At 37.0% G+C, this 21,522-nt stretch overlaps 1 protein-coding gene across 9 annotated transcripts in view; it reads left to right on the top strand.

The window, feature by feature from the left end:
- The window catches only part of SMARCA2 (SWI/SNF related BAF chromatin remodeling complex subunit ATPase 2), a 289,270-nt gene that overhangs the window by 185,282 nt on the left and 82,466 nt on the right, over positions 1 to 21,522 (top strand). For all 9 annotated transcript variants that reach the window (XM_069086747.1, XM_069086767.1, XM_069086776.1 and 6 more), the window contains 6 exons: positions 1,809 to 1,916; positions 2,550 to 2,636; positions 6,928 to 6,974; positions 8,186 to 8,352; positions 15,344 to 15,507; positions 19,346 to 19,573. In XM_069086747.1, coding sequence (XP_068942848.1) covers positions 1,809 to 1,916; positions 2,550 to 2,636; positions 6,928 to 6,974; positions 8,186 to 8,352; positions 15,344 to 15,507; positions 19,346 to 19,573 — 801 coding nt within the window. The remainder of the gene's footprint in view (positions 1 to 1,808; positions 1,917 to 2,549; positions 2,637 to 6,927; positions 6,975 to 8,185; positions 8,353 to 15,343; positions 15,508 to 19,345; positions 19,574 to 21,522) is intronic.

Genomic DNA, 21,522 nt, shown 5'->3' with positions numbered 1-21,522 from the left:
CCAAACATTATTTCTTCTAGCACTTTAAAGACTAAGTTTCCACACACATGCTCAGTCAACAAGAAAATAGCTTTGAAGCCAAAACAAGTCTCCAGTCCCTAAGATCCTGTAACCAAGCTGGTCAGGAACCTGATAGAAAACTGCTCTTCTGTCTAAGCCCTGCTTAGGCTAGGTCTGTACATCACTAAGAAAAAAAAAATGATCCTGTTCGTCCTTCATATACAGCAGATAAAGGGGAGCAGTGGGAAACAGTTGGGGAAGGAGAAAACCCTTATAGCTTTATGCTGAATTGGATATTCTTTTTTTTTTTTTAAGCAATCGGGGTTAAGTAACTTGCTCAAGGTTACACGGCCAGTTATTTCTGGGTGTGGTGCTGAGTGTCTGAGCCCGGGATTCGATCTCCAGGTCATCCCAACACTGGAGCTGGTACTCTAACTCGCTGAGCCACCTGGCCACCCCAGAACTGGATATTCTTTAAAGTCTTTAAATTGAAAGTCTGTTCACTGATACAGGAGAATTCTTGAAAAGATTAAGTTGATGTGTTTTCAAAATTGGAATGTGATCGGGTATCCAAAACTTTCTATTTACTATTAACTTTGAGTGATTTTGTTTTTCTTTTTCAAGTAGCTCATTAAAAATTTAGGACTCAGTTGAAACTTTCAGAAAGTTACTACTCATTCTGCTTTTTTCTGTAGTATTCTATTTTTAGTGTTTCTGAAAAAGTGCATATTTTCTTCCAACCTAATTTAGTGCAGCAGAAGTAGGGAAAAAGACCAGCAGTGATAGGTCCAGCTGATAGGTTCTTCCTGAAAAACCTTTAAATTAATATTCAGTTTCTCTTTGTCTGGGACTTCCTCTTCATGGATCTCAGAATGCAAAATAATCTGATCACTTTTACTCAGTTAATTACACATTAGGCTGATTATTAATTTATCTTTAATCACATTCCATCAATTTTCTAGATACAAGTCTATTATGGAAAACCATATTTTTTTCTTAGAATTGCAAAATTTTTCAAAGTGTAACACTAGTAAGTTATATGAATAGATTTTATCCATTAGGTATTATTGGGTGTCTAGCAGGTATGTAATAAAAATGTAAATAATCTTCATATCTATTATTTTGTATTGAACTATGATTATATTCTAACCAAAAGCAAGTGAGACTTCATCTACCTCAACTGGTCATAAAGTTATATCTGGCTAGAAAAACCTTCCTTTGACCTTTTATCTTTTGAAGAAAGTATGTTGTATTTCCTCAGGTCTCAAAAAAGTTGCTAATGTTACCCTGTTTAGAGCTATAAGGAAATTTCTCTCTAGTGTTGGCATTATGTTCAGCCACATCTGACCTTTTAAAAATGTTTTACACATCTAACAAAGAAAATCATAGACTAATAGCTATTCATTGATTTTCCTAAAAACCCTTTCAGTTCATACAGTGTGGGGAGGAAAGGCATATTAAAAATCTCTTTTATGAGTTGCTTTGTTGGAAAGTGTTTGGATAATTGTAAGCCAAACTCCCTCAGATCTGGCCAGGACAAGAAATCTCTGTAGACAGGTGCCCCAATTATAACCTTTTGAAGTAACCATTATAATACATTATTGATGTGGCTACAATAATAAGGTGACCAGTCTCTTCCATTCATTTCCCTTCTTGACTCCTAAGATAAAAAGGGACCTTTCATGATGGCCACGGGGACACTGGCTGTTAAAAGGAGGAAGAACCAGCAGTTGTGACTCCTTAACATTCTTAGAACATGATAATAGTCTTTTTTTTTTTACTCTTACCTATTGTTCTCTTATACACAGGTTGAATATGTGATCAAATGTGACATGTCAGCTCTACAGAAAATATTGTACCGCCATATGCAAGCAAAGGGGATTCTTCTCACTGATGGTTCCGAGAAAGATAAGAAGGTATGCAAGGAAGATGATCACACTTAAGACATGAGACGGTGTTGTTCCTAATGGGCTACATATTGAATAACCATTGTGAGCTTCTTTGCTGATGCTAATTTGTACAAACTGAATTTATGGGGTTCCTGTTGGTGCTGTTTTGGCTGACAGAAAGTCTCTCATCTAATGAGAGAAGAATGAAAGGGAAGGCATCAGAACACCAACATAGTTAGCTCATCTGTGACTATTTTCTTAGTTACAGTTAATAGGCAGAAGTGCAAAGACTTGTGTTCTGTCTAGGTGGCAGGATAGCATATGGAAGGTTTTAAGCCCAATTTGAGATCCTGAATAAAATTACTCGGCTTCTGTCTGTTCAGACCACTCACATCACAAAGGCACTAGTTTGGCACGGGCCCTGTGGCTGGGATTTCATTCTTCTGGCTGAGCTAGTCACAAGGAATATGTTGTATCATAACTCACAGGCTGCTCTGTGGTGTAAGAACACTTGACTGCTGGGAGTTGTGATGATTAATTAGAGGACATTTGTGGAAGGTGGCCCCTTCCAGCTTCACATTTCATTGAAAGCCCCCTCTAACTGCAAATGAAGACTTTAATTACTAGTGAATGTCCCCTTTTCCTTTTTTTCATTATTAGGGCAAAGGAGGGGCTAAAACACTGATGAACACTATCATGCAATTGAGAAAGATATGCAATCACCCATATATGTTTCAACACATTGAGGTAAGTTTATCCCCACTTTATTATTATCACTGTAAGAAAAATTGGGTCAGAAAATGTATACTAACTTATAAAGGCGGACTAACATGTTCCAATGGACTGGAGGTCAAGGATCTGGAGATGTAATGTTGCTGACTATGGATTCACATAGCATTTATTGTTTTTGCATCCAGAATTCCATATGAAACAATACAAAGGAAAGACCTTGGTTTGTTATTGTTGCTTGGTCAAATCTGACACTCTGTGATGCCATTTGGGGTTTTCTTGGCAAAGATATTGGAGTGGTTTGCCATTTCCTTCTCCAGCTCATTTTACAGAGGAGGAAACTGAGGCAAACAGGTTTAAGTTGTCCAGGGTCACATAACTGATAAGTGTCTGAGGTCAGATTTGAACTCAGGTCTTCCTGTCCACAGACTCTGTACTCTATCCTCTGTGCCACCTGGGGTCAGTTCGATAAAATACTTTACAGAAAGTAGAATTCATAAATGTTTGTTATATGAGGATGTTACCATGAGTTAAGATAATGTCAAATTTGTCTAACTTCTTTATGAGAATAACATTATGATGACAAGGTAATGTATTAATGTCCTTTGAAAATAAACATTCTTTAAGCATAAGACATAACTTTAAACATTGACTCACCTTCATCTCCCTCATTAATATTATTTTTTCTTTCGTTGTTTCTTATTACTAGGAAATCAATCCCTGATTGGATCCCAAGCCCCATTTCTCTACTAAAAGCTATTTTTAGGGAAAAGAGAAGTTTCAGTCATATTCACTTTATCTCAATAAATTTCCCAAACTGCCAGTAATTTACAACAGCAGGAGCTGCTGATTTCAGCAGGGTGGAGAGAGAGCCACCATTGTTTTTCCCCTTGCCAGTGAAGAAAACTGGAAGAAAGGGGAGAAAACAATTTTTTTTAATTATTTGTTCCTACAGCTGTTTTTGTTGTGTAACTACCACAGAAAGTTGTGTTGAAGGAATTGGAAGAAATTCCCTTTCAGGATTATTTGTTCCCACTAAAGGAAAGTGAAAACTGCACTAGTTGTAGCTGATCATTTGGACTTTAAAACATATGGTAACATAGAAATGCTCCCAAGTATTCCATAGAGGATCTTTCTGCCTTCCCTCTGAGAACCTTGTTAATCAACAGGATTCTTTGAATATGCCAACTACAGGGTACTTCTCCTGGATATGGTGAGGAGCGAGAGAATGAAGGACATAAGTCCCCACCTGGAGGGACATACAGTAATTTCAGCTGCCCACTGGAGGAATCTAGACAAACACAAATAATAACATATGCACCCTCAACACATAGTCTTAAACTAAATCCAAGTGGAAAGCTTGCTGGTTCTGGGGTCACAAGATCAGAGCTCAAATTCTGCCTTTGATATTTAATAACTGTGCAACCTTGGGCAAGTCACTTGACCTCCATAGGCCTCAGTTTCCTCTTTTGTAAAAAAAACAAGGTGATTGGATTAAGTGGCCTCTGAGGTTTCTTCTGGCCCTAGATGTATGACCCTAAGCTCCCATGACAGAAATGTGGTGGTTTAGAGAGATACATACATACATACATACATACATAATACATACATATATATATAATAACTATAGGACAAAAGAGTGAGTTAGGAAAGTTATTAGAGCAGGGAGTTGATCTTTTTTTGTGACTAAGCCTATGGGTGTGCTAGAACCAGGGTGATTTGGGAGAGCTGATGGTTAAATTTTCATTGTGAGTATCTGTTATCATTCAGTTGTGTCCAACTTTTGGGGACCTCATTTGCTGTCTTGTTCACAAAGATACTGAAGTGGTTTGCCATTTCCTTGTCCAGCTCATTTTACAGGTGAGGAAACTGAGGCAAACAGGGTTAAATGTCTTGCCCAGGGTCACACAGTTAGGAAGTGTCTAAAAACAGCTGCACTCAGGTCATCCTGACTCTAGGCCTGGCACTCTACACACTGTGCCACCTAGCTGCCTATATTATACCTCAGAAATGTCAAACACTCCAACCCAGGGCTTGATTTATCTTTTTCTTGACCATCTAGACTTAATGAAGTGATGGGAAAAAAGTAGGTAATGCAGACTAAACTTTAAAGTGTTCCATACATACTTTTTTGGTTGTTATTTTTTGAGAGGCAGTTGTTAAATATTTACAAGCACACCCCTGCACAGACCCTTTTGACAGACTGATGAAGCCTGCCAACCCTTCTCAGAGTAAGATTTTTAAATGCATAAAATAAAAGTACCCTGGATTACAAGTTCGTGGACCCCAGGTTACGAACCCCTAGCAAAGGCTGGAGTCACGTCACATTAACCTATTGCCTATCAAATATTTTACTCCCTAAAAGCCATTTCTGGCATGGGTATATCTTCCCTACATCAATAATTATAAGCTATCATCAGTGCAAATTGATTTTTATCATAGTTGTTATAATTTAGTGTTTGTAAGTGATAACCTAAGGATGAAATAACATAGCCATAGACACATACTTCCAATAGCAAATTTTATACTTGTATACATTTTAAATTAAAGTTACTGGGAATTTAAGACATAATTTTCTATATTTTTCTTCATACATAGCTTTTATGCCCCCTAGCTAATGGGCACACCAATGTGTGCTTTTGAATAAAAGCAGGACAATGTAGGTCTTATTTTTTAGAGAATCATGATTCTCCATGATTCATATGTTTTCCGCTGAGGTCTTTTACTTTCCAAAGCACTTTCATATATACTATCTCTTTTGATCCTTACAATGTCTGGTAAGAAAAGAATCAAGCAAATCAATCCAGCTCCACTAAATGTGAAATTGGCCACTCCCAGGCACAGGCCAGTGAGGGTTTCCTTGCATCAGGACTTTTTCTTATGGTCAGTCCAGTTTTAATGCTGCCAGGGCAGAAGCTTTCATTTAACAGTTGAAACTTCTATTTATAGAGCAGGGCTGATATTAGAGCTAAAGGAGAAACTGCTGTGTGTAGAGTAGATAAGGAGAGAAGAGGTAGATTGCTGCTTCCAGGTAAGTGATATCTTAGGGACATGGGATTTGGAGCAGGTAGGAGCCATAGGGATCACGGAGCTCAAGTCTGTCATTTCACACATGAGAAAATTTAGGCTTAGGGCACTGAAGCAAACTGCTTTGGGTCACACAAGGAGTAAGTGACAGGCTGGGACCTCCTCTGGGGAGTGCTTGTCAGGTCAGAGAATACTTTAGTTTCATTTATACAAAGATAGGAAAATTATGGTGAAGAAAAATACTCCTCCCTAGAATTATAAGGATGCAAATCATGGGATGAACTACTCTATAGGAGTACTTGGCAGATATTTGTTGAATTGAGATTTGATCGTCAATCTTAAAATATCAAAATTGCTTTTCCAATTAGGATTTCAGAGTTCAAGATAAATGATCACTCATGTTTTTATTGCTGTGAAATATTTACATTAAAAAAAAAGTTTTGAACATTGATTTACTGTCCACCTTGACATACATCCCAGTGGGGAAGGTTTGTGTTGTTGTGTGGCATCAAGGGGAGTGGTTTAAGTAAGTATTTAACACAATTATTTAAGCACCTTCTGTATACCTGGTACTTCTGCAGGTACAAGGGACACCAAGATATAAATGCTCAAGGATCTTCATTTTTGGGGAGAAAAATAGCATATACACATATAAGTATATGAAAATATGTGCATATGAATATATAATATGTAAGTTTGTATATGTACTATATATATTATATATATATATATATAATTTATATATGACCTGACTGAAATCCAACCTCAGATACTTATTAGCTGTATTATCCTGGGCATTTTAAATGACTTAACCCATTTACCTCTATTTCTCCATACGTAAAATAGGGATAATAATGTCTCCTCCCTCACAGGATCATTGTGAAGATGAAATGTGAAAAATAATTGTAAAGCACTTAGTACAGCACCTACGGCATGGTGAGGACCCTGTAAATGTTAGCTATCATCATCATTATTATTAAAAACAGAAGAAATAAGTGGAAAAGCCCATCCTACACAGAGGAAGTTGAATTGCATAGAAGTGAAGTGTCCAATATAGGAAATTGCTGAAGAACTGTGCTTAGAATTCAGAGACTTGTGATTCCGTATGGATAGGTGCTATTTTTCCTTCGTGTTATTGTTAGCATTATTATCATTTACTCTGTTAGGATAGAATGGGAAGATGAATTGATAAATAAGTTTGTGCGTAGTGTTCACTGAGCCCTCCCTCTGTTCAAGTGATAAGATTTAAGCTAAAAGCATTCATCTTTTGTTCCTGTTTAAGGAATCCTTTGCTGAGCATCTGGGCTACTCGAGTGGGGTTATCAATGGGTAAGTCTAATGATTGTTTCCTTCCACAAAATTCCGCCCTGTGTTCTCCTTTTCTACATTTCCCTACACACAGTGAAACTTTACTCGTCTTAAAAATAGGTGCCCAGATTTTGCTAGCCTCTACATCCTCATCTCCTTTTAGGAACTATAGAAGTTGTTAAATGAGGGGCAGCTAGGTGGCGCAGTGAATAGAGCACTGGCCCTGGAGTCAGGAGCACCTGGGTTCAAATTTGACCTCAGACACTTAACACTTACTAGCCATGTGACCTTGGGCAAGTCACTTAACCCCAATTGCCCTGCCTTCCCTCCTCTAACAAAAAAAAAAAAAAACAGTTGTTAAATGAAATTTGTCCTAGTTTACTTTGTGTATATAAATTAGTTTTTGCTCTGGACAAATGGCTATTTCTAGAGTAAAAGTCTACATCACTGCACTAAGTAGTACCTTTGAGTTTGGAGGAAGTTGAGGCTTGAAAAGATTCTTCCTTACAACCAAAGCATAGTGTACGCAAGATGATAATCTAATTGCATCCCAAAGATATAGTGAAAACTAACCTGTGCACAAAGGAAAAAGAAATCTTTGTTCTGCCAATGAAAATTAATGGCTTTGCAGGTCCTGTAGAAAATGAGCTATTTAAAAAAAATAATGGACAGTGGAATCAATCCTCTATGATATAGTCAAAAGATGGAGTTTAATGTTGTTGGCTACAGTGGGTACATTTATAATAATATCAAGTGGAGCTAACCATTGGGTAGATTTCTTGTTAATGGTGGAGAGACCCCCAATCAACTCTTAGTGATTTATTATGGCCCCATGATAATGGAAAAAGAAAATTGGTTGACTAAGGAATGAAATATCTGAATCCACTGAGTTTTCCCAGTAAACAAAAGTTTTGCATACTCCCCAAACAAGGACTTTTTAAATGAACATGTGACAAAGCAATAATGTAGTCAAAAGGAGGGAAAAATTAGTCCCTCCCCTTTTGTCTCTCCTGTATGGAATATTTTAATGTTTTGATGCCAGGCAAGAAAAGCGTGTAATATCTGGGCCATTTCACCATCTTAAACACATGATTTTCATTGATTGGAGCAAAGTAGCCTTAGTGAAAGTGGTGTCTTGAATCTTGGCACAGTGCTTGACATACAGTAAGCAAGTCATGGGATTCTTTTGGACTGATTAACTGACTGATGGCTGCCCTCATTTTCTGGGACAGAGCTGAGCTCTACCGAGCCTCGGGGAAGTTTGAGCTCCTGGATCGCATCCTTCCAAAGCTGCGGGCTACCAATCACCGCGTGCTGCTCTTCTGCCAAATGACGTCCCTCATGACCATCATGGAGGACTACTTTGCTTTTCGGAATTTCCTTTACCTACGCCTCGATGGTAAGTTCACAAGAAACTGGGACACGCAGAATTGTGCAATCAGAAATTTGAAGGAGCACCGGGCCTTTAGTCAGCCACTGCCAAAAAGGGAAAAATGGTGGCAAAGAATTAACTTACAGACTGCTTTTGTTCTAGATGGCAATTTTCACTCCTCTCAGCTTAACATTAGCAAAACTAAAACAGTTGGCATAGCTGTTCATCCCACTAAAAACTCAACTCAGATAATTTACAAATAGTTTAAAAGGTTGTGCTTAAGGATCCTCATTAGCTAGCATGTCCCCTAGAGTGTCTTCTGGCAAGCTTTAACATTTCCCATAAGCAGTCAACATGTTTCAAGCCTGTGAAATGCCAGACTGTGACTTGGCAATATAGAATTTCATCCTTGATTTAAGATTTTCTTTTATATGTACAAATCAGGTGCTTTATAGGCACTGCCAAGCTTGAAAATACCCCTGAGGTGCCAAGATCTCCTAGGGCTCTTGGTGAACTTTTCCTTTCTTTTGACCCCTATTCACATCCAAAGGTGGGACCAGTTTTCCCCTAAACTGAAAACAAAAAAAAAACCCTTTCAGGAATTGATGGGAAAACCAAAGGAAAGTGATTCATTTTGCTGGCATTATCAATAGCAACCTTTTGAAGCTCCTAGTAGCATAAAATGCTTCTTTAACAGTAAGAATGTCATGAGACTCTTCTGTTCTCCAGGTAGCCAGGGAAAAGAAAACCTCAATAGGAAGTTATAGAAGTGATAACATAAGAGAAGTGTGTGAACCACAGTCTCTGGCTCTGTCAAAGACAAACTAAAAGGGACAACGGGGAGTCCCCTTTCCTATGCTCCGCGGACCGTACTCTGCAGACCTTTTGCTGTGAGACACAAGGAACAAATACCAGTAACATGAGGGGAGCCCCATCTCCCACTGCCCAGCATGTAGGGGAGCTCAGAGGAAGAGATCATGATCTTGTGGGGAGAAAGGTCTTCCTCAGGGCCATGAAAGCATCCTCTCAACATAGCATAATGACACAAGTTGTTTACACAGGACCTGTAATGCTAATACAAAACCATATGGCAAGTCCATTAGGAGTTAAATTGTCTTTTATGGACTTGTCCAGCAGCCTACCCTATATTGTTAACATTGTAAGTCTGGGGGGCGGCTAGGGGTGCAGTGAGTAAGAGTGCTGGCCCTGGAGTCAGAAGACCGGGGATCGGTTCCGGCCTCAGACACTTAACACCCACACAAAAAAGCTAGCTGTGTAACCTTGGGCAAGTTACTTAATCCCAACTGCCCTCCAAAAGGCAAAAACAAACAAACAACAAAAAAAAACATTGTAAGTCTGTTGTTTGGCACTCAGAACACATTTTCCCCACAAGAACAAGCTTTTTTTTTTTCTGGATACAAAATGATATATATTTTAAAATGGGATAAATTTATATGACCCTAAAAAGATGGATCTCTTGTTTCTGGTGTCATACCACTAACATAAAAAGATGTCAAACTCAAAAAGTAAAATGAAAATTTTTGGTTATTGAAATCATAAGGAGGATTTGGAGAGATATTCCCTAAATTGTTAAATAACTTTGGAAATAGCCACAATGAAGATCAAAGAAATAAAAATTTTCAAAATTTTACCAACAGTGGGATGTTATATGAATCTGAGGACTAATTTAATGATGGTACATGATTTTATGTTGTAGGATTAGTCAGGGTTTAGATTTAATGCCAGAATATAATGCAGCAAATGACAGTTTTTACATTAGAGAATAAAATTGGTTGGCAATTTGGGGGCAGGCATGGACTGTGATTTCATTGGTATCAGAAACTCTCAGAATGAACTCCTTCTGTAAATTAGCATCTGCATTGCAGTGTAGAATCCTGAGAAGTCATGTGACTGCCCACTATCATGGTCACTGGGTTAGGAAAATGAGGAAGAGGAAAGGAAAATTACATTTCTTCAATTCCAGTGTTGTCATTGCTTTTCCTCTTTTGGCCTTAATACATTTACTTGGTTACCTCTGCTATATCATTGATTTTAATTTAGTTATCTTAGTTATTAGAATTCCATTCTTAGTTTAATGTCTATAAAGAGGAAAAGATATATTCTTTACCAAGATGAAACTTGAGATATCTTTTCTTGTTAGGGCAAATTTCCTTTCTGTTAATCCATGAGCAAGATTATTCTTCTGTATGTGTGTGTGTGTGTGTGTGTGTGTGTGTGTGTGTGTGTGCGCGCACCTTATTGACAGAACCAACGGTAAAAAAAAAAAAAGTAAATAGCTAAATAAAACCAATGATCTCATACCTATTTCACATCTCCTCTAAAAAACCTGAAATCTCTGTTGTCACTATGAGGTTATTAAGTAGCTGATTTAAAGGATTTAGTTGCTTAACAGGGCTCTTAAGTTTTTCCTCTATTCCTACATAGGATTTGATAATGGTTCTTTTCCCTGCACCATATGTGTTTAGGATATATGTACACACAGGAAAGATTCCTCCATCTGATGTCAGTTGACACCTGTATTAGATCTGGCTTCAGGAGCTTAGTAGTAGTGTAACCCTGGGGAAATCACTCAACCTTTCAGAAACATGAGTTTCCTCATTTACAAAATGAAGATTTTGAAACCTGTAGTATTTATCTCACTGAGTTTTGTTGTGGGGATTAAATGAGATTATATATATATGTATATATATATATATACATATACATATATATACATATATATAGTGCTTTGTAAACTTTACAATGTTATAGAAATGTCAGCTATTATAAAAATACTAATTGCATGGTGCCTGGCACATAGTCATTATTTAATTAGTGTTTACTGAATGAATGGATAATTGTGAATACTAGGCTAACTTTAATATGTTAATTTTTATTCTTATTTTAGTTAGTAAATCACATTTCCATTGAAGGCATATGTTCAATAAGTGAAACAAGAATAATATTGAGGAAATGTGTGATCAGAAAAGGCCAATATATTCATTTTTAAAGGCATGTCATGAAGTTCAGTTACAACCTAATATCATTCTTTGAGTATTTTCACTTAATATCTCTCATATTTTCCAACTGTGACTTGCATCTGTTACTTAAAAGCTAACAGGGACTCTGCATTTTAAGGGAATTATTTCATTAAATCTGATACCTTTTCATAGGCTGTGAAGTGTTGTAGTACCCAGTAATTCATAACACTTCATCTTTTTCCCTTCACAAACACTTTACACACCCAATTCTTCACTGCATAATGTCACTAACAAGTTGTTTTGAGATCCCTTCACTCTGGAAAAGAGGGCCCTGGGAATGGACTCTTCTAGAAGGAGAGAAACCTGTTTTCTTGCTTTACTTGAAACAAAGGTTTTAATGTCTTAGAGGCAGCTGGAGGGATTCCTCCCTCTGGAGCCCCTGGCCCAGTTGAGCAGTTTCCCAGGAGTATGCACATTTTCTTTAGGATCTTGGATTTCCTATCCTACTGTCATTTCTTTTCTTAATACCTGGCCAAAAGTTTTACCCTTTGGTAAACTAAATTAGGGGAACCAAATAAAAGAGATCACGTTTAAGAAATGTTATAATCTCCCAAATTTCATTTCATTTAAGTAATTAAGCATTTCTCGTCCGTACACTTGTTTATATACTTGTTTGTCTAATGTAGAATTTTAAGTGCATATATTTAGTAGGTAATACAAGAATACCTAAAATTAAATATTTTTAGAAAAAAGAAGCTAATATAATTCTTCCTGAGACCTTATTCAGGAACTTTCCAAAGTTTCATATTCTAACTTAAGAAAAAAGAAATTTTAAAAGGCTAAAGTTAAGTACTTATTCCTATTATGATCTTGTCTTGCAAAAAAATGAGTGAGTTTTCAGACAACAACGAAAAACCAGTTTAATATTTATTCTTATGGCAACAAATATTGGATGTCCCAAAAGTCTCACTGTAGTTTCAAACTTTTAGTTTTTTGGTGTCCCAAACTTAAGCCTGCACTGAGACTTTTGGGACATCCTGTACATGGTTCACTCCTATACTCTTTCGGTATACTTCACAGATGTGGCTGCTGTTTCTTTGGCCACATCAAATGTCTCTTTGTAACTGGATATGTCCTACATCAAAAAGCACAAGAACTTGGAAAGAAAATTGCTTTTACTAAGCATGTTGAATCCTTTGCCACCTCTAACAAGCAATTAGGTCTGGATGACATCCTTACATGGTAAAGGGCATCTTTGAAAATGATACAGATGAGTTGATTATCAACAAAGATCCCAACTCACAATTCTGTGCTGCCTTCTGCATTTGTCAAGGGTGCCTAACCTGAGCCTTGTAACAAATAGCTGTGGCTCTGTGTTATAAGAGATTAAATAAGATTTATCGAGGTTTTACAATTAAAGTTTTGTTCTGGTTGTGTCTGCAGTAAAATATTAAGCTCTCTGCTTCTGCTGATTGGCACTAGGCAGAAACATTTTGGAATTCCTCTTTGTTTTTCAATCCTTATGTTACACTGAGAACCTATTGGCAGCTTTGGTAGAAAAATCTAGCTAGTTTCATTTTAGCCATATGTACTTTACCCGTACTGTAATTTATCATTTGTTCAAGATTTTATTCTAATATGGGCCAGGTAAACTTTTTGCCCTTTCATCCATCTAGATGCATAGTTTTAAATCCCTTCTTCTAGAAAATAAATGTCATTGTCTCTCAAATTGTGTGTGTGTGTGAGTGCATACACGCATTCACACAAATACTTAGTATTTAAAAAACCAGTTGCTTAGCACAGGACCTGGCACATAGTAGGCACTTAATGTTTATTGAATTAATGAATCAATATACACAGTGCGATATTAAGATAGGCTATTATAGCTTTTGTTCTGAGGGTCTTTCATTAAGTTTAATGACAGCTAAAGAAGTGCTAATTTGTACAACTGTACAGTTATCATTTTATTGGTGTATCTGAGTAAATTATGGATATAATATTTAAGCTACTGCAAAGAATCTTTTAAAATAACATCTTTCATCATTTACCACCTCTTAGAGAGCCAGCAACATTGACTCAAATACCTCTGAATATTGAAAATATACCCCATTTATTTCAAGCATTCGAGACAACAAATAACACCAAAGAATTTAGGTAATTCCTTGGAATTTATGAAAGGATTTGAGCTGTAGCTCAATCAATCAATCGATAAATCAATAAACACTTTATTAAGTGCCTACTATATGTCAGGCACTGTATTAAGCACTCATCTTTAAATATTAATTATCTCATAGATGGTAAACTGAGATTTAGAGACAGGTGATTCACTAAATAAGACTCACATTCTAAGTTTTTCTTCACTGAAAGCAGTGTTTAGAATTTTCTTTTTTCCCCCCGGTATGGTAACTTTAATTTTTACTAAATATGAGAACAGAAATAATAAGCAACAAATTGTGATTTCACCAAATTGTGATCTTGATTCTGATGGTAACTTGATTCTTTAAGTATTTTATTCCTTAATCATTTCTTTGACTTTAAACAGTAGTTTTTTTGTATAGAAAACAGTATACTGTCATATAACTCAAAATGATATCTTCTAATGGCCTAAACTACCATATTTTTTTCTGCCCAAAGATAGTCACATGAAGGTGGAAGATAATTTTGTCTTGAGATTTTAGGAACACAACACTTTAGATTTTTTTTTCAAAGTTACAAAATAAGATTTGAGCAGAAATGCCTTAACTTTTATAGTTATACTTTTTAAACTATAGGTAATAGACTAGATGTTTAATTAAAGGGCCCCACATTCTGAGTAATGTTCTCTAGACCACAATCAGGGGAGGCAGGGGCTCAAGGCTCATTTTTATCATTTACCTGCTGTGTTTCCCTAGTTCTAACCTGTCAGAATCTGTATGTCCTTATCTATAAAATGGGGATTATAATACTCATACTACTGATTTCACAGAGTTTCTATGAGGAAAAAACTGTTGCTTATTTCCCACCCCCCAACCCAAGACTTGCTTCCCTACTTTCCACCCGTGAGTGACCTTTTGAAATACACATCAAGAATCTGTGATTCCATCTCTAGGCAAATTGCGTTCCATTTGCAATAAATAAAACACAGGCACTTATTTGAGACTCGGAGACAAATGAGTTATAAGTATACACAGCTAGTAAACATCAGAATAGAATTGGAACTCAGATGACAAGATTATACATACACATATATACATATATATATGTACTTGTTTTAAAATATATTGACTCTATTGGTAATACAAGATAAAAGAAGGGATCATCATTTATGACTTCGGAGGAAGTAATTCTGCTGTACTCTTAGTCAATACATAACTGAAGAATTGTACTCAGTTTGGGGCACCCCATTTTGTGAAGGATGTTAGTAAGTTGGAGAGTGTCCGGAGGAGGGTGACCATGATGGTAAAGGCTGTGGAGATTATACCATATGAAGACAAGTTGAAGGAATTGGGAGAGACAAAAGCTGTTTTCAAGTATTTTGGAGGATGCTTGTGGGACATAGATTGGTTATGCTTTGCTTTAGAAGGCAGAAATAAGAATGTGGGGTAGGCATTGCCAGGAGGTGAATTTAGACTTGACATAAGGAAAAAAAAACTTTCTAACAGTCAGGGCTACCCAGAACAGAATGGGCCACCTTGGGAGATACTGAGATGCTGGTCATTAGAGGTATTCAAGCAAGTGCTGGATGACACCTTATCAAGTCAGCAAATATTTAGTAAGTGCCTACTGCGTGCCATGCACTGTGCCACTCTGGAGGTACAAAGAAAGGATTCATATGTTGTAAGTCACAGGGGCCATTCTTGTTAAGGTATGGGTTGGACTCCATGGCTTCTGATTTCCCTTCTAACTTTGAGATTCTGTCATTTGAAGTCAGAGTACTTCTGTATAAGGAGGTGTAGGTATGATTTGTTTTGTTTTATTTTTAAACTCTGCGCTGTTTTTTTAAACTTCACTCAATTGGAAAACTCTTCTTCCCCCTCTCCTCTTCCATTCTCCATCAGGTACTACAAAATCAGAAGATCGTGCTGCCTTGCTGAAGAAGTTCAATGAGCCTGGTTCACAATTTTTCATTTTCTTACTGAGTACCAGAGCAGGAGGCCTGGGCCTGAATCTTCAGGCAGCTGATACTGTTGTCATCTTTGATAGTGATTGGAATCCTCACCAGGTGTGCATGTCTTGACTTATTTCAATGCTTCAGCATCCATGATGAAAGCAGACTGGAGAAAAGATCAGTCATAGTTATTGTCTGCATGGGACAAAGCAGGAAGAAAAATAGCAGAGAGCCCCCAGATAGATCATCTTTGCTAGGTATAAAACCTTGGAGCACTGGTTTATAGCAGCATTGATGGTCCTTGGAAAAACAACTGAGAGATACATAAGCATGGTTTATTCTCATCCTTAATATTGACTCTTCACTCTCTTCCCTGCCAAAGTATGTTTGGTTTATAAAAATCTGCTTTGTGATTTGTTTAGAAGAATTGTCAAAGGCAAGATTGTTAGTTTTTTAAGTTCCATTTTTGAAAATACCATACTTAAGCTTTGTCCCATGTTATTTTATCCAAGCAGGATTATGGTTATCCCCTTTATTTGGGGGGGGCAGGGAAATTGTTACTACTTCTTAATAAGATAACTGCACTTCAATTTGAATTTATTAAATTATCTTTGCCGATTTTAAAATACTTAATTTTAAAATGTAGAGAGTCAGAAAGCCTTCCTCAACTAAAGATTCCTTGGCATACATTAAAGAACTTTTAAAAAGTTTACAGTAATGTCTGAATTTTAAAAATGTTTTTGGGGATTGCTACCATTTTATATTCAGGTCAGTTGGCTATTATTTGAGCTCGCCTTCCCACTAAAAATTATAGCCTTTTAATTGCCACCCTTTTAATTCAGATAGTCAGCTAGTCAAGAACCATTTATGAAGGGCCTGCTGTGCTCCTAAGTGCTAGCCCAGTTGCTTTCTTGCTTTATTTGTGTTCCTGTGGATGAATGAATAGAGTTCACTAGATTCTACTTTTTTTAATAAACATCTCTATCTAGCCAGTCTAGTATGCTAGATCAGGTTTTGGGAATCAACTAAAATCAACTACTCAAAACACTGTTTTACTATGGAAAAGAATATCAGAGAATGTCTGTATCAATCTATAGTGCTATTAAAATTTCATGGATGGTGTTTTTGTGAGCGAGATCCAGAGGTGAAAGAAAAATTAGAGTGAGGAAATAGAAACTCTAAACATTGACTGTTTACTGCGTGTTACTTTTAGTCTAATGAAAGTAACATAGGCAGTGAGTGCATCAGCATGACTGGAACCAAATATTATACTTTAAACAGTGCACTGGTGGTGTCATCATTTATACTGGGAGATGAATGTTAACTATCTTGTGTAGCTCATTCACTTAGAGTAGATGTGGTCAGCTGAGATGCAGTCACTTACATTCTTTAGTAGCCAGCTGAATCACCAGTAATCATATTTACCTAATCTTTGCTTTATACAATTTTAAAAATTCTTTTTCAGAGCTTAATGGACATAGTGGTGCTATTGAATGGTATTTAAATTCAAGAGGTATCTGTATAAAAATTAAAGTTGATTGGGGCAGCAAGGTGGCACAATTAATAGAGCACTGGCTCTGGAGTCAGAAGGACGTGAGTTGAAATCCAGCCTCAGAAACTTGATAAACTAGCTGTGTGACCTTGAACAAATCACTTAACCCCAATTGCCCTGCCTTCCCCCCTCCATTAAAAAAAATAAATAAAGCTGATTTATGAAAGATGACCAGGGTTGCTCTCATTGTTTTCTTAAGGAATGAGTTTATATTAGCAAATTAGGCTACTTAATAAAAATTGACTAGGGAAGCCTTACTAGCAGCAGACTCATGCACAGGAGAATTTCCAACATCCTTCTTAATCCCATCACAGTCCCGTTTCCAGCTTTGCTGCTGTTGACAAGATCAACTTATGTACATTATTTTAAAAATTGGGGCTATTAGGTATTAAGTATATTGTTATTAATATGTATTATTATATTATAACCATATATTGAAATTATATATTGTTGATATACTTAATTATTATTTATTATTAAGTATATTAATTTAACCTTATAAAAATATATGGAATGCACACATTTCATAGGATACTTGATCTAAAGGGAGGGGACCTTCAAGGGTCATCTCTGGTCAACTCTGTCCCACCACCTGGAAGCAACATCATATGACCATTCTATTGCTAGATTCCCAAATTGCTCATTATAATGTTTAACAGCTTTTCTCTGTTAGTAGCATCTTCCATAAGTCTAGTTTAAGTTCCACACGTTACAATGTTAAGCCAACTCCCTCTTCCTTTGTCTTATTTTGCCGAGTAAATAAATGCTGGTCATAAAATGTGCACTTGGCAACTGTTTCACAAGCGAGTAAATAATCCTGGTTCTTTCACAAAGACTAGAAGGCAATTGCAGCCAACTCTCAGTTATTCAAGGCTAATTAGCCAGTTTGTGGATTACTCACACCCGCCTTTGCTGCTCTCCTTTTTTGCGGCCTGTGTTTTAACCCTTTCACAATTTATTAGCATCCTCTAGTGGATGGTAGGAGTGGGGGAGACCTTGAAATTAGCCCTCTCGGCTGTTTGTTAGGAGGCCTGTAAAAGAATTGATAATGAAGGAGAAGACTGAGGTCTTTGCTAAAAGGGAAGGATTTTTTTTTTTCTGGATTTCAATTTTCCAATGCACCCTTAAGTACAATAATTAAAAGTTGATTGTGTACCAACTGTGCTCATGCTTGAGTACCATCATATTTATATTCACATTTTCAAATAATCTTATGAAAACATTTTTGCCTAATTAGTCACTTAATTAAAGTCCCTAAATCAGAAACAGCATCAGCAGGCTTTTTGTATTCTTTGGCAAAATGCAGAAGAATTTGTTGTTCAGTAGTAAGACCTCATAAAGTATTCTCCAAAATTCTAGAAGGAGGCCTGGTTTGAAAAGCACTCTGGACACCCAATTTTATGTTTTCTTTTGACACGTGTCTTCTCAAAATATCTGAAAGGACTTCCTTTTGTCACAATCGTTGCACAAAATGACTCTCGTCTAATTTGAATTCCACAGTTATGACTACAACATAACTGATTGTTCAGTGTAGCAATACCTGTATTAATGAAGTTTCCCAGTGACACCTTTCTTTAAGTGCACACTTTTTTTTCTCCAATTCTTGTTTTTTTAAGTTTTTGATATCTTTTGTTTTTACATCATCTTCATTTCCAAATATATTCCTCCTCCTCCCATTTCTATGGGAGATAGAAATATAGGCAATATGAGCATAAGTACATCTATTCTAGGGTAGCAGCTGGGAGAGCCAACTATCAGAAAATTCTGGATGTCAGGATTTTTTAACGCATATGCCTTTCCCATTCAAAACTTCCCACTGAAGTAAAAGTATTTCACACATCTTAACGCAGAATATGAAGTCATAAGTTCAAAACCAAAAATTGCCCTTATCAGCATGTGGCAGCATGATACTGTTGAAAGATCTGGAATTAAGTACCTGTGTTCGTAGTTGTTGCTTATGCCCTGTGGGACCTTGGCAGGTCAATTGACATTTGGGCCTCACTTTCCACATCTGTAAAATGAGGTACTTGGACTAAATTATCTTCAAGGGCCCTTTTAGCTCTGAATTTACAAACTGCTAGGAACTCTTGGAGATAAACACTAGTCAAAGTGCCCATCTCAAGAGACCTGCTTTCTAAATTCTGCAGCCATTTAAATGTGGCCTTGTTTAGCTTAAACCTAAATTTCCCCTGATCCAATTTTCTTCAACCAGTGACTGTCAGTGTCCAAAGACATTATTGTATCTTTTTTTTTTTCACATGCCAGTGACCACCAGGCATTTTGGACACATTTTAAGAAGTCAGTGGGCCACATTTTACTGTATTTTTCCTTTAAATATCAGCTCATTTGTTGAGGAACCAGAAAGACAGATATAACATAGTATATTATTATCTTGAACAGGATTTGCAGGCCCAAGATCGAGCTCACCGGATTGGCCAGCAAAATGAAGTCCGAGTGCTCAGACTCTGTACTGTAAACAGCGTGGAGGAAAAGATTCTCGCAGCAGCAAAATACAAATTGAATGTGGATCAGAAAGTTATCCAAGCAGGCATGTTTGATCAGAAATCTTCAAGTCATGAGAGGAGGGCTTTTCTTCAGGCTATATTGGAGCATGAAGAAGAAAATGAGGTACTGACCATAGACACATTATTCTTCATGAAATTAAACAGTGACCTTTTGTGTTTATACAAAACAACCTCTGTATATTTAAAACAAATTCTAGAGTTGATGTCAATTAAACCAGATTTAAGTAGTTGCAGCTTTGGGCTCCAAATGCAAAGTCTTGAAAACTATCCAGCTTGTTTATTAAAATTCGCTACTAGGTTAAGAAAAGAAAAATTTCTGGATTTGGCTAATTAACCTTTACTTTAAATTTCACCTAACTCAGAATAGTACAACACATTTTGTAAATTTCTTATTTGGAGTGCTGCCTCCTGGAGGCCAGATGGAAAACTGCAAATCATATCACTTAAAAAAATATATAATAATTAGGTTTAAAAAGACAAAAGTCTGTAGGGTTCTTTTCCCTGGGAGGACAGGAGAGTTTGAAGGGCTTTTCTTGGTCATCTAGGTGCCATATCTCCTGTAAACTCAGACAGTATGTATATAAAAGAAACTGTCTACCTTCTATCAAAGTAGGATTCCAGCCTGGCCCTACAGAAATCTCTTGCCTACTGCTTTGAAGCAGTATGAACATATTCCATCAGACATCGTTCTCTTCCTTGAAAAGAAAGAACAATTCCAGTCTCCCTTTCCCAGCAGATCTCTGATTCAATAGGAGAATATTAATAAAAGGATCCTCTATTTTGATCATTGTTAAGTAAAAGTAATAGACGGGAACTATTTGAGTCTAAAAGGACATCACCATATGACTAAGAGAATGCAAGGGGTTTTGCAATCTTTAGATTCATCTGTACTAAGTAAATAATACCTGAAACTTCCATTTCCATTCGTCCACGAAGCTAACCTGTATAATGCAATCTAAATACAAAGACTGAGGAATTCACTGCATTGACAGAGTCAGTCAAAATGGATCACAGAAACTCTCCAGACCAATGCATACCTGGACAAGAATCTACTCTATGTAAATCTAAAAAGTAGTCAGCTACTTTGCCTCAAGATTTCCACCCCCACTACCTTCCAAAGATGCCCATTCTACTTCTAGGTAGCATTTTCCCCCTTATATCAAAATTTGGGCAGTTTATATATTTGTGACTTCCCCTGATTTCTTTTAGTTCCTCTTATGCATGGCAGCCCTTTGATTTCATGAAGATAATGACCATTAGGGGCAGCTAGGTGGCGCAGTGGATACATCACAGAGCCTGGAGTCAGCAAGGCTCTTCTTTCTGAGTTCAAATACAACCTTAGATATTTAGTTGGCTGGGTCTTCCTGAGCAAGTCACTTAACCCTGTTGGCCTCAGTTTCCTCATCTGTAAAAATGATCCAGAGGAAATAGCAAACCATTCCAGTAGCTCTGCCACGAAAACCCAAACTGGGGCACAAAGAGTCTAAAACAACTGAACAGAAACAACCTTTCATTGTCTTTGACCCCTTCAGATGAGCCCCATATGACAGGTACTCAAGGCCTGTCACCATCCTGGTTGCCCTTCTCAGGTTATTAGGTTTTTCCTAAATGAGGCACCTGGAACTGAATGAACACAACGTTCCACGTGTTGTCTGACCAGGACATGGTCCAGTGCCACTCTGGCCTCTCAGAGCCTGGATGCTATTTATCTCTCTTAACAAAGCCTAAGTTACCTGACACACTGTCCTACCACACTGTTGATGCATGTTGACATTACATGCAACTAAAACGCCGAGATTATTTTCTGATGACTTGCTCTCTAGCTCTGTTGCTTGTGAACTTGCTTTCTGAGCCCAAATATAAGATTTATTCCCATCAAATTAAATCTTACTCAATAAGGCAAAATGTTGTAGCTCAGTAAGGTCACTTAGAGTCCTGACTCTTAATAGTTAGTAAATAAACATTTATTAAGCACCTGCTCTGTGTCAGTCAGGCACTGTCCTAAGTACTGAGGTTATAACTAAGAGAGAGAAAGGGGGGGGGAGGGGAAAA

Source organism: Petaurus breviceps, unplaced genomic scaffold (assembly GCF_028583685.1).
Source record: "Petaurus breviceps papuanus isolate PSGF00001 unplaced genomic scaffold, PetGlider_PUasm1.0 118, whole genome shotgun sequence".
Classification (NCBI taxonomy): domain Eukaryota; kingdom Metazoa; phylum Chordata; class Mammalia; order Diprotodontia; family Petauridae; genus Petaurus; species Petaurus breviceps.
Note: the sequence above shows the minus strand (reverse complement) of the source record. Positions and strands in the feature narration are given on the sequence as shown.